Source organism: Capra hircus, chromosome 14, assembly GCF_001704415.2.
Source record: "Capra hircus breed San Clemente chromosome 14, ASM170441v1, whole genome shotgun sequence".
Classification (NCBI taxonomy): Eukaryota; Metazoa; Chordata; class Mammalia; order Artiodactyla; family Bovidae; genus Capra; species Capra hircus.
Genome location: NC_030821.1, coordinates 46,677,728 through 46,689,336, shown reverse-complemented (window position 1 = coordinate 46,689,336; position 11,609 = coordinate 46,677,728). Strand labels below are relative to the sequence as shown.

General features: G+C 48.7%; 1 protein-coding gene and 1 long non-coding RNA gene across 4 annotated transcripts; one reads left to right on the top strand and one right to left on the bottom strand.

Annotated features, from left to right (window-relative positions):
* On the bottom strand, positions 823 to 3,804 carry MSC (musculin). The gene is made up of 2 exons (XM_018058423.1): positions 2,933 to 3,804; positions 823 to 2,023 (listed from the first exon to the last, which is right to left on the bottom strand). The coding sequence occupies exons 1-2, from the start codon at positions 3,440 to 3,442 to the stop codon at positions 1,937 to 1,939; spliced, it is 597 nt and encodes a 198-aa protein (XP_017913912.1). The 5' UTR covers positions 3,443 to 3,804; the 3' UTR covers positions 823 to 1,936.
* Positions 2,351 to 8,872, top strand: LOC102179299. Of its 3 annotated transcripts, XR_001296495.2 has the most exons (4): positions 3,808 to 3,881; positions 4,249 to 4,307; positions 4,929 to 5,073; positions 8,778 to 8,872. It is a non-coding gene; the product is annotated as an uncharacterized LOC102179299 (long non-coding RNA). The 3 variants fall into 3 exon arrangements; XR_001919144.1 differs by lacking the exons at positions 3,808 to 3,881; positions 8,778 to 8,872 and adding an exon at positions 2,351 to 2,992 and having other exon boundaries at positions 4,929 to 5,210; XR_001919143.1 differs by lacking the exon at positions 8,778 to 8,872 and having other exon boundaries at positions 4,929 to 5,210.

The following is an 11,609-nucleotide window of genomic DNA, read 5'->3' as shown; positions in this document are numbered from 1 at the left end:
CTCCAGAGTTTGGGTTCGATTTAGTGCAACATAGGAAACCATGCTCCCTCACTTCCCTCTCACCTCCTAAACTCCAGCTATATATCTTCTCTCTGGTAAGCGAACTGCCTTTCGATTTCATAAAATAATGGACATACCCCAAATTGGGCATTTGTTTAGTTTCATCCTCCACACTTCTCTAAACTTTTAAAGGTCCTACAAAGAGAATGCTCCTCTGTAAAAAGACCTGCATTTAAAAACCCTGTGATGGTTTCCCCAGTTATTACTTCCTGTGAAAATTGCGGGTGGCTGGATCAAAAGTCTATATAAACATTATTCAAAAAACCCCAAAACTCTCCTGAAATACAAATCAGTGCCAGTTAGACCCAAGACTCACCCCTACTCTGGATGTGTTGGCTGTAGGGGGTTCTTGAACTACTTGCAATTGTTAGCACTGTAGTGTCTTTTAGGCTGGAGAAATTCTCGTGTGTGTGTGTGTGTGTGTGTGTGTGTGTGCGCGCGTGTGTGCGCGCGCGCAAGAAAGAAGTACACTTATATTGCTTTGAAGAGTGTATACCTTTCTTTCCACGTGGCCCTGACCTCAAAAGACTATTAAGGGCCTTACAAGCCTCTAGTCTCTGGCTTCCAAGAACCCTTGCTTTAGGAAGAGGAATCAGAATCAGAGAAAAGAAGGAGAGTTACACTTAAAATTGCAGCGATCCAAACCTGATCAACTCCTCCGCCTCCAACAATGACCCAATTCCCACACAGAGAGCCAAAGGGCAGCTCCAAGTTAATTCCCAGACCAAACTCGGGCAAAAAGACCACGTTTTGACGCCCCAGGGCACTCGGTTTTCACAATGCGTTTTATTATTCATAAAAAAATAAATTTATTTACATTTGCTAATTATTGTGGTAGTGCTGCCTGGGGCGGCTGCACGTTCCGCCGCTTCAGGGTCTAGTACGGAACAGCCTCCGCGCCCCACCCCGCAGGGAGGAAGAATGGGGACGCCAGGAGGTGGAGTCGGAGGCGGGTGCCACCCGAGGGGGAAGCCAGGTGGGGGCAGTCGGGAGTGGGGGGGTGGGGAGGAGGCCTGCAAGTAGGTGTGGGAGGAGGGAGCGGAGGGAGGTACCCAAGCAGACGCGAGCCAGGTCGGTGGGGAGAGGCGGATGGGAGGCTCAAGCCTTAGAACGGGAAGGGGCAGACCTAAGCCTGGTTAAGGGGAGATGCTCGCTTCGGGGGTCGGAGGGGCGTCACTGGCCCCCGGAAGCGCGACCGGAGGGAGCGCTCCGGGCAGACCCGATCGGGTGGGTCTCTGCGAGCGCTCTTCCACCTCTCCCCGAACCGGCAGGGCATCGTGCGTCCGGCCCAGAGGGGGCAGCCCTGTGGGAAACAATTCTGGCCCAGGTGTACCGCGCTTCTCTCTTTGCAACTTAAAAACACACCCCGATGTAGGGTCTGGCGTGAAGACTTCGGTCTTTGAGGCCGGTTGTCCAGAGCGCGTTCTGACCATGGTCTAACTGTGAGAGGCCTGGGCAGTGCAAAGTCGTGCCATCACACGGTAGATCTGGCTCAGTTTGGAAACTAACCCCTAGGCGGCTGCGCGCTGGGCTCTGACTGCACCGCGGGGTAGTCTATACAGCTAAAGCCCGAGGCTTGATCTGGGTCCGCGTGTAGTGTCGTCTCTCAGACCCGTGGGAACAGAGCCGTCTGCGCCCTGCGATGCCAGGCGCACAGCCGACACCCGGGAACTGCCCACCCCCACCCCACCCCCACCCCACCCCCGCCCGCCAACGCCCGCCACCTGTCCAGTTCATGGTCCTGGGCTGGGGGAGTCTAGGAGAATCCAATGGAACGTTCTTCCCATTCTCGGGGCGTCTCACACTGTCTCCCACCTCTCTCTCGTCCCCAAACCCGTGTGCTCAACCAATAATCACAAGTGAGTGCGAGTTCGATCTAAGCGGTGGTCCCACATAATCTGTTGGCCGCGGAGACTTCTTTGGTGTCAGAGTCGGGTCGTCCCGAGACCACAAATGGCCACGTCTGTAAAACCAGAAAGAGCATCAGATACCGGAGAAACGATCGTTTCAAACCGAAACCGCTCTCCAAACGGAACCCCGGGATATCCCTGGCTTTGTGTAGCTCCGATTTTATCAGTATTCTGGGAATTTTTCGCGTCTTCTCTCTAAACCAAGATGTTAATTTTACTGGATTTTGATCACGTAAGACGGGAGTTTTCCGTTCCTGCTGTCTTCACGGTGATTCCGCGAAATTTGCATGAATTTGGGATTTTGTGGCTTAGTCCCCTTCCCCCAAAACACACACACACACACACACACACACACACACACACACACACACACACACACACACACACCAGCCATTCACTCCAAGAAGGAACTGGGATATGATCTTTCTCAAGCCGGGAGAGTTGGCAGGTCGGAGAGGGACTTTCCAGACAAATCCCGTTTGGGGAAACCTCTGCTATTTAAGAATTGAAAAAACCCAAAGGCTTTTAAAAAGGTCTCGGTCTTCCCTCCCTCCTTTCAGAAAGTAGGGCTGGTTGATTTAAACCTGTCAGACTCTTATCTGGAAAAAGTTAGGAAGGGAGATTTTTCGTTCTATCTGCAAAGGGACAGCGGACTCCAGTGGAACCTAGATTTACCCCGGAAGCAGGATATTAGCCATAGTGATAGTAACTATCAATCGGCAAAAGCGTCACGTACAATGATCAGACTGATGCAAACACAGAAGGGTGGATGGTTCTCTTCCAGGAAAACGACTGGCTCCTCCCGTAATTTGGGAGAAACCAAACTGGCCTCCTCACCACCTCTACCAGACCTCCCCCCGCCCCACTTCGGGTTCTTCCCAGCGGCCAGACTCTGCCGGGCGCCGGGAAGCGCGCTGGGCATCACTCGACCGCCCCGGCCCGGGCCTCGGCGCGGCGCCTACCAGGTTCACCGGGTGCACGTAGCCGTTCTCGTAGCGGTCCTCCTGCAGCAGCTGCCGCAGGTGCGCGATGTAACTGGAAGCCAGCCGGAGCGTGTCCAGCTTCGAAAGCTTGGTGTCGGGGGGCACCCAGGGTAGGCTGGTCTTGAGTCTGGAGAAGGCTTTGCTCAGCACGCGCATCCGGGCGCGCTCTCGGGCGTTGGCCGCGTTCCTCTGCGACTGCTTGCACTCGGCCGCCGAACCCTTGGGCGGGAGGGGCTTCTTGCCGCCGCCGCCCCCAGCCACCCGGGGCCGCTTCCTCTTGCAGCCTCCCGCGCCGCCCGCCGCGCCCAGCGCACAGCGCTCCTCCTCGCCGTCGGGGTCATCCTCCTCCGCAGACGAGTTGTCGCTGGGCGACACGTAGCTGCGATCGGCGCCGCGGAGGGACGGCCTCTTGGAGACGGGGACCGGGTACCCTCGCTGCAGACCCCGCAGCTCCATCTCCTCCGGGTCGCTCACCGAGCCGGTGGACATCGTTGCGTCCCCCGCGCCCAGCTTTCCTCCCCCAGGCCAGTCTCGCGACCTCTGCCTTCCGCTCCCTCGCGGAGGCGGGGGCCAGGCTGAACTCCGCAGGCAACGAGAGATCTGGGTCGTGAACCGCGGAGCCCCGAGACTGATCCGAGAGAGCGTGGCCGAGCAGTCGGCGCCTGGGCCCAGGCTCGGCACTCACTACCGCGCACGGCGCGTTTTGACCGGACTATTTATTCTGTACTCCTCGGAACAAACCACCCCGGGCAAAGAAGAGGGGGTGGGAAAGGGGGGCAAGAGGTGGGGCGGGGGCGTGGAAGGGGTGGGGACCGCTTTTCAGAGTGCCGAGAATCTGCCGGTGGGGGCGGGGAAGGGGAAGTCTCTTGAACTGGGATCTGGACCCCTGGGCTCGAGGGACCCATCACTGCGAGATGAGTGCTCCTGGGTGAGTGAAGGAGGGGACCTTGTTCGTACCCAGGTACCCACTTCCACCCCCTACTGATCTTAACGGAGGCGAAGATTGCCGGACACTTGGAAACCAGGATCGCGACCTCTGAGTCCTTCCCCTCTTGTCAGCCGAAATGTGTTTTCCAAGTTCATCACTCATAATGTATGACTGCCTATTCAAGCCCGGCCCGACAAAAGCGTAAAAGCTAAACAAGCAACACTGAACAATGGGCGAATTACCTCTCATTTTCCTCCCCTCTTTTCCTTAAACGTCGTCGTTTGATTTGCAAAGCACTTTCATCTACAGTGGTTCGTTTCATTTTCCAACATCTGTGACTTAAAATGTTATTATCTCCACTTTGCAGAACTTGAAGCTAAGCCTCAGAGATGGATGTTAAGTAAAGGACCCCATATCGACAGGCTGGTAAGCAGAATATGGACTCCAAATCCGTGTGTAGAATCCCAGGCCCCTCGGTATTTCTGTCGCACAGCACAGGATGCTCTGCGTGCTGTTTTCTGCTATCTGGGGAGTTCCACGCGTTAATTCTGTTTTCAACACCAGAGTGCGGTTAGATAGAGGGTCCTGCCCGCGCCTTGAGTTACAGTCTAGGGAATCGATGACCATTTTCGATGGTGTGTTGAAGAGCATGCTCCTGGATTCAGCATGCAAAGTCAGCACAACCATCCAAAGTAAAACAAAACAAACAAGAAACCACGATAAAACAGAACCCAGAAGTATGCCCCTCAAAGGAGACAAAGCATAACTGCGGTCTCCTTGTTTCCTAACTGGGAGAGCCTTGGCAATACGTGGTCTGGGGCTGTGTGCTTCATTTTAGGAGTGGACATCAATGGCCAGCTGTTGAGTGCCTGCTGTGTGTCAGGCACTGGATTAGGCGTTTGGTGCACCCCTTGAGTAATTAAAACTAAAACAACAGCAAAATAATTAAAATTCTGTGAGTGGGTTTGGGTTGGCCATGCCATTCTGCACTGAGGAAACTGAGTCGACACTCCCGAATTAGGTATTTACCTGTCCTTTCCCTGCAAGCCTACAGGCAAGCTGAGAGAAGCTTAAGGAGACAGACGGGCAGTCGACCGGGACGGTGCGGGCAGAAGCCGCAGGCCAGCCTCGCCCCGCCCACTCCTCCAGCAGAACAAATGCGCCGGGCTTGGTGCCTGAAGTGCCGCAACAGGTGGCTGGCCAGGGCTGACTTCATCACTCAGGCATCATCGTTCCACCTTCGTCTCTCAGGCCAGGCCTCCCTGTGGGGATGTTTTGCCAAACCCCTCCCGCTCGCCCCCGTTTGCAGAGGTTTTCTCCAGATATAGTTTGCCATTTTGGGGAGGGGGTGGTGGTGGCGGGGGCTGGGAAGCGAGAGCTGGGGGAGGGTCTCCTCTGAGGTCAGTTGAGTAAAACGCTCGCTCTCAGTTCTCTCGGTGCTGGGAAAACTCAGGGAGTACTTGACAGAGCTAGAAATCTTTCCTGGACCGCTGCTTGAACTTGAACTTGACTCTAGGTGCCGGGAGAAGGAGGGGAGGGAGGGGCGGTTGGGGGAAGGAGAGAGAAGGGAGGGTGGCAGGGAAAGGGGAGCAAAAAGATGTAAAGGGAAGATCTCAGGCCGCTTTTTGCACCGCCTATTGATGACCTGAAGCTATCAGTATAAATACAGAGCCTCATACATTAGAGGCAGGCATATAGGTTTTTAAAAACGGGATTGTTTATACAGGTGCAGAACAAAGTCTTTCTTTGGAAAAGATTAATGGCAGGGAGACCGCTAGATTTTCTCTAAACAGTTACAAAAACTGTACCCAGCCTCAACGCCAAGCAGGTCATGGCCAATTTCTTTTTCTTGAAGGAACTGCCTGACCCCAACGATTCATGTTGTTGTTGTTGTTTTTAAAACTAGCTCTTTCCTGTTTTTTTCTTTCCCCTTCCTTCCTATTTTCTTTTCTTTCTTCCTTCCCATCCTTCTTTTCCCCTTCCTCCCTCTGATCTCTTTCAAGAAATATAGCCATTTCCTCTATTTTCCCATTATTTTGTTTTCACTTTCCCTTTCCCTCCATTTCTTTCTATTATATTTTTATTTCATTCTTTTTTATTCAAGTTGCAGACTCCTAATGAAGATTAAGAAATGTATCTTCATATACATTGCATGTTAGTATATAACTGCAGTTTGCTTTAACAGGTTTGTAATGACATCTGATATTACACTTTCAAAATGCTTTTTTACTTTTCCTTCTCTCTCAGTGATTAGAAAAACCTCATAAGCTGAACAGTGCTAATGTAATATCTCTTTTGAAAAACCAGCTGTTTTAATTGTTTCGGCAAGTCCCCATACACTGCAAATAAAAAATGAAACCTTTACTTTTGTATTTTAAAAGCAAGCACACTGAAAACAATTCCTATTTGCCCATGCTAATAACCTTTGAGATCTGTAACACAAATATACAGGTTTCTATGGTGTATATATTGATGATTTTGAAATTCTTTTAAGATGTTCTTTTTAAGTATGCAGTGGGAGGTGGGTTAAAGTTACATTATCAAACAAACATTAAATACATTTAATAATGGCTAAGACATTAATAATCCCAGCTCTCCTGCTTATTAACTGTATGACTTTTGGCAATTTTTTTTTTCGAGGCCCAGATTACTGATATATAATATGAAATATCTATCTTGTTGCGAGGAAGGGGGAGTCTGTGAGTAATGGCCTGGGCCACAGCCTGATGCATGAGAAAAAAAATCAATAAATGCTAGTTATTTTTATTACTATGAATTGTGTGATGCCCAACATCACACATCTAGTAAGTGTCAGGGTCCAGAACTGACCCAGGGTTTGTAAGCGAGGGCTTGTTCTGGGTTTCAGGCAGCACCAGAGGTTTCTTCTCTTTAACTTCAGGCTTCTGTGGTTCAAGTGCATGGTCCTATTAACTGACGTTTCCCCCAGGCCTCAGAAAAGACTTCACTGAGAGAAACTGATGGGGCTACATTAGAAACTTTCTTTCCCCAAGTTTTCTCCCCATAAAGCCACAGAAATTCTCCCAGCCCCCCCCTTCCCCTATTTGAAAACTGCTGAATAAATAAATATAAATAAAACTCCTAAATCAGTTACTGAAAGGGTTAAATGAAATTGTGGGAAAGTAACACACTAAGTGTAACACTTAGTGCTTAATTTGCTGAAATATAAAATTCACAGACTCTGGTTTTCTAAAAAGAGAGAATGAGGTCACAGACCACAGGAAAGGCCATTTAATGCCACACACCCACCCCTTGCAACCCCGAAATAGGTACCAAGGCCATTTAATGCCACATCACTCCAAAGTAAGTGCTGGGGGAAGAAGTTTGAGGCTGTACAGATCAAATGGTTTAGAGTTTAGGGAGAGTAGGGACTGTGTCTATACTCTTGGACACCAAGTCAAAGCATGTACAAAGTAGGTGCTTAAGAAATGGTTGTTGTAGGAATGCATTTCCCATATGACTTTCCTGGTGGTGTCTCCCCAGATACTCTTGATGTTCTGGGTTGTCCAATTGGCTGAACAAATTGCCTGTTCCTTCGATCTAGAAAAACAAGAGTCTAGACCAGCACTGGCTAATATCATTGATGTCACCAGCCACATGAGGCAACTGAGCACTTGGAATGTGGCTAGTCATGTCCAGTATTGTAAAATACACACTGGATATTGAAGATAACGTGAAGAAAAGATGTAAAATACCTAATATTTTAAAAAATATACATCAAACAATGATAGTGTTTTGCTATATTGGGTTAAAGGAAGTATATTATTAAAAATACTTTTCCATGGCTTTGTATTTTTATAATGTGGCTACTAGACATTGGGATTTACAGATGTGGCTCGCATTATATTTCTGTTGGATAATTCGGGGATTAACGATGCAATTGTGCATAGAGTGTCTAGTGTTTGCTGTGGCAGGTGTTGGTGAGCCCGACTCCCGCCCACTCGGAAGGCACATTCTCGTGGGAAAAAGCACCATAATGCGGGAAGCACACATTAGAGCACGTCTGCTCTCACTAACTCCTGTCATCTCGCCTGCACCTCTCCACGTGTACCCTACTCCATCTAATAGGTCCAACCCCAGAACACGGGGAGAAACTGCTTCCGGTGGGTTTGAATTTCCGCAGCGCTTCTCACGGGGAAAAGTTACACGGAGGAGTCCGTTCCCCAGGTAGTTTGGGCCACCCCACAGACAGCGGATGCCAGGGCTCCGGATGCCCAGTTCCTTGGTCTTTTCAGAGCATCCCTGGATACAAAGTACGACGTCCACGCGTGAGAGGCTCCGGGTCTGGCAGTGTGCAAGTCACGTGGAGCACGGGTCGCATGGTATACGGTTACACGGTGGGATGGGACAGTCACGTGGAGAGCATAGTGTCGCCATGTTTCTTTGTCCCTCGAGGCTGAGGAGCTGATTGGGCGCATCCAGGGTGTCCCCACGCTCCCTGACCCGGAAGGAAAGGAACGCTCCTCACTTGGACCCTAAGGGCCATGTGGTCAGGTGCCTGTGGGAACTGTGGGGCGTGCTAGATGAGTCTTCTGTTGTCCCGAAGGCAATCGGTCCTCCGCCTGTTATTTATCCAAGATTTGCTGCTAGATTTTTGCCTCTGTGGAGTCCCTTGAGACCTTAGCCTTTAGAGAGGCTGGGCCTGGGCATGTCCGGTTTTTGGAGTCTGAAGGTGGAAAAACTGGAGTTAAGAATGAAAAAGGAGATAGGGAATGTGATCAGACCCAGAGACCTGATTTTCTCTGCCATTTAGGACAGAAGAAAAAAAAAAAGTCCTCAGTAGTTTGTCTTTATAACTAAAATGCAGGTGACTTTGAAATAGAATTTTTAAAAAGCGATATGTGTGGGCGCTAACCAAGGTTTCTACAAACTTTCTAGGTTAGGACTAGAAAGCTGCGGGACTCCTACAGATGGACTTTCCTGATGGCTCTGCTGTAAAGAATCTGCCTGCCAAACAGGAGAGGCAGGTTCCATCCCTGGGTTGAGAAGTTGTCCCCTCAAGGAGAGAATGGCAACCCACTCTAGTATTCTTGCCTGGATAATCCCATGGACAGAGGAGTCTGGTGGGCTACAGCCCATGGGGTCGCCGAGAGTAGGACAGGACTTGGCTGCTGAACAACAACAACAGATTCCTGCAAACGACTTTGAATTCTCCATTAGCAGAGTTAAGCAGCCAGCCCAGCTCTCAGGAGGAAACACATGGTGATGGCTTGGCCTCTGGAGGTTTGTCTGCAGACTCTCTGGACTTCACTTACTTAGAGGATCCTAAAGGACAAGTTGGTCTGGGCTGTGATTCATAGGTCTGACAGAAGTCTTATTTTTTTTAAAAACCGTTTGGGACAGGCTTCCATTCTCAGGCAGAAGCTGAGTCTCTGTCTAAGAAGTTTTTCTTTTACTGTTGATTTTTATTGGCAATACTTTGAAAGTGTGACAATACATTTCCAAAACATTGCTCCAAGCCTTGGATTTAACTGTGGAGTTAACCTAAGAAAAGATGACATCCTGCCATGTGGCACGTACTGGAAAGAGGTCCCTCTGCTGTGGACATTAGGAGATCTCTGCCTATCACCTCAGTGGCCTTGGGACACTTGCTGGCTGCCTTGGAGCTCTTTCTCTGTGTATAGCCCACCAACCAGGTGGCGGTGAGGGGAGCTGCAAACCCATGTGTAAGCTTCCCTGGAAAGTGCAGAACATTGTAAGGTCAGTTATTACATTGCTGTCTTCATTCTCTCTCCTAGGGACTCATCTTTGTCCTACCCCCTTCTCTCAATTGTGAGCCCTGCTCGGTGTCACCCTCATGTTATCAGCCATCTACCCTCTACCCCCTTCCCCTCAGCGCCTCATCCCCTATTGAACATCAAGTGAAAACTAAATGCTGCCTGGCGCCAGAGGAAGTTGTCCTGTAATAGATACTTCGTGGTGTCAGAGAGCAGGGATCCTGTGCACTTTGTCAACCAGTCCCTTAAACTCTTCTGTAAAAGGGAGCCTGGGTTATTTACATACAAACTTTGTTTCCCTGGCCCTAAGTCCCTCTCACTTCCAATTCTAAAATGAGCTCCCATAGGGATCAGAGAAAAGGGAGGTGTTTGGGGCAATGTGCAGACTTTTTCTGAATGTTTTGTCCTTTGGATTATTTGTGCTGCTCTGCCCAATTAGCAAGGATAATAAACCAGTTAGCGTTCAGGGGAAAACGCTGCCCTCTGTTAAGTTTCAAAGGTGAACTCCTTGAGGATATTTGGAAACAGAAGTAGATAAGGAATCTTCATGCCTGTTTCATCACCCTGTCCCTATTTCTTCCTAAATTGCCATATTCAGGCAACTTCCGTTAGAGAGGAGAGTAGCAGAATTAAAATTAATAAGAAAACAAAAAGACTAAATTGTCAACTCAGTGATGACAGAGACTGTGCCTTCTTCATCTGGGTATTCCCCCTGTCTGTAACAGACACTACTTAAGTATTTAATCATTGAAAACATTGAAAAACACAGGAACCCAATCTGATCTTCACCCATAATTACTGGAAGACATACTCAAACCATTATTTGCCCTTCACTTAACCAACTCAATTTACTCCTGTGTGCTCTGCCCCACTATCAGTACTTAGAGAGATCCAATTACATTTCTGATTAATTGAATGGACTTATGAAAACCATTCTCTGTTTTTGAATGTAGCTTATATGTCAGTTTACTCATAATGTAGTTGCCACAATCCCATTGTTAATTCTAAATAATTGAAGAATTATGTTTGTTATAAACATCCCAGCAATGAAATTTCTCCTTATAAAAATGAAATCTGGCTTTAAATACTATCAGTAATTTTTTTTCCTGATTGAAAAGAAGTCAGAATTTTTATAAAATTTCAGAGGGTCACAGATCTATAAAGCCTCACATTAAACCTTTATGTGTAAGGAGAGAAAAGCCCACACATTTAATGGGTGAGCAGAGCAGGGGATTCAGAGAAAGTAAGGCCATCATCAGTGAGGTGAGAGGAAAACCAAGATTACTGTTTTTGAAAGCAAGGGAGGTGTTTCAGGAAATAATGGGTGGGGACTTCCAGTTGAGGTGGCATGGTAAAGTCACGTTTTAAAGCTGCCCTTGTGCTCCAAGCACATGGCAATTAGTTAGTGTAAAAATAGGAAACTAGAAAGGCACAACCGGCTTCAAAGCAAGAAAAATACCTCCGTGGACCAGGAGTAGAACAGAAACTGAATGTTGAGTGCAGTTGGAGCTCCTGGCAGATCCTCCAGGCAAGAGCATCCAGGAGTTGAGTTCCTTTGCAGAAAGGGGGAACATCTTTGTCCCCTGTGAGGAGGGGGACTGGTGTGGGTCACTACCTAAATTAGGATGGAGGTCCACCTTAGTGAGTGCAACCACCAAGGAAACAAAGAAAGCAAACCCAGCTAGCCTATTGGCTCTGTGACTGAATCAGTTTCAATTTTTTTCTCTTAATTGTGGGTCACTTTTTCCTGCTTCTTTGCATGCTTTGGTGCCTTTTGTTTGGAGGGCAGACATTGTGAATTTTGCCTGTTGGTGCTGGATATCTGTGTATTCTTATAAATACTATCAATGTTCATTCTGGGATGCAGTTACTTGGAAATAGTGTAATCCTTTTCAGTCTTGCTTTTCAGATGGCTCGGTAGAAGGAATCAACGGTGCTCATTCTAAGTTAATTCTTCCCCATACTGAGGGAAGACTCTTCGGAGCACTCAGCC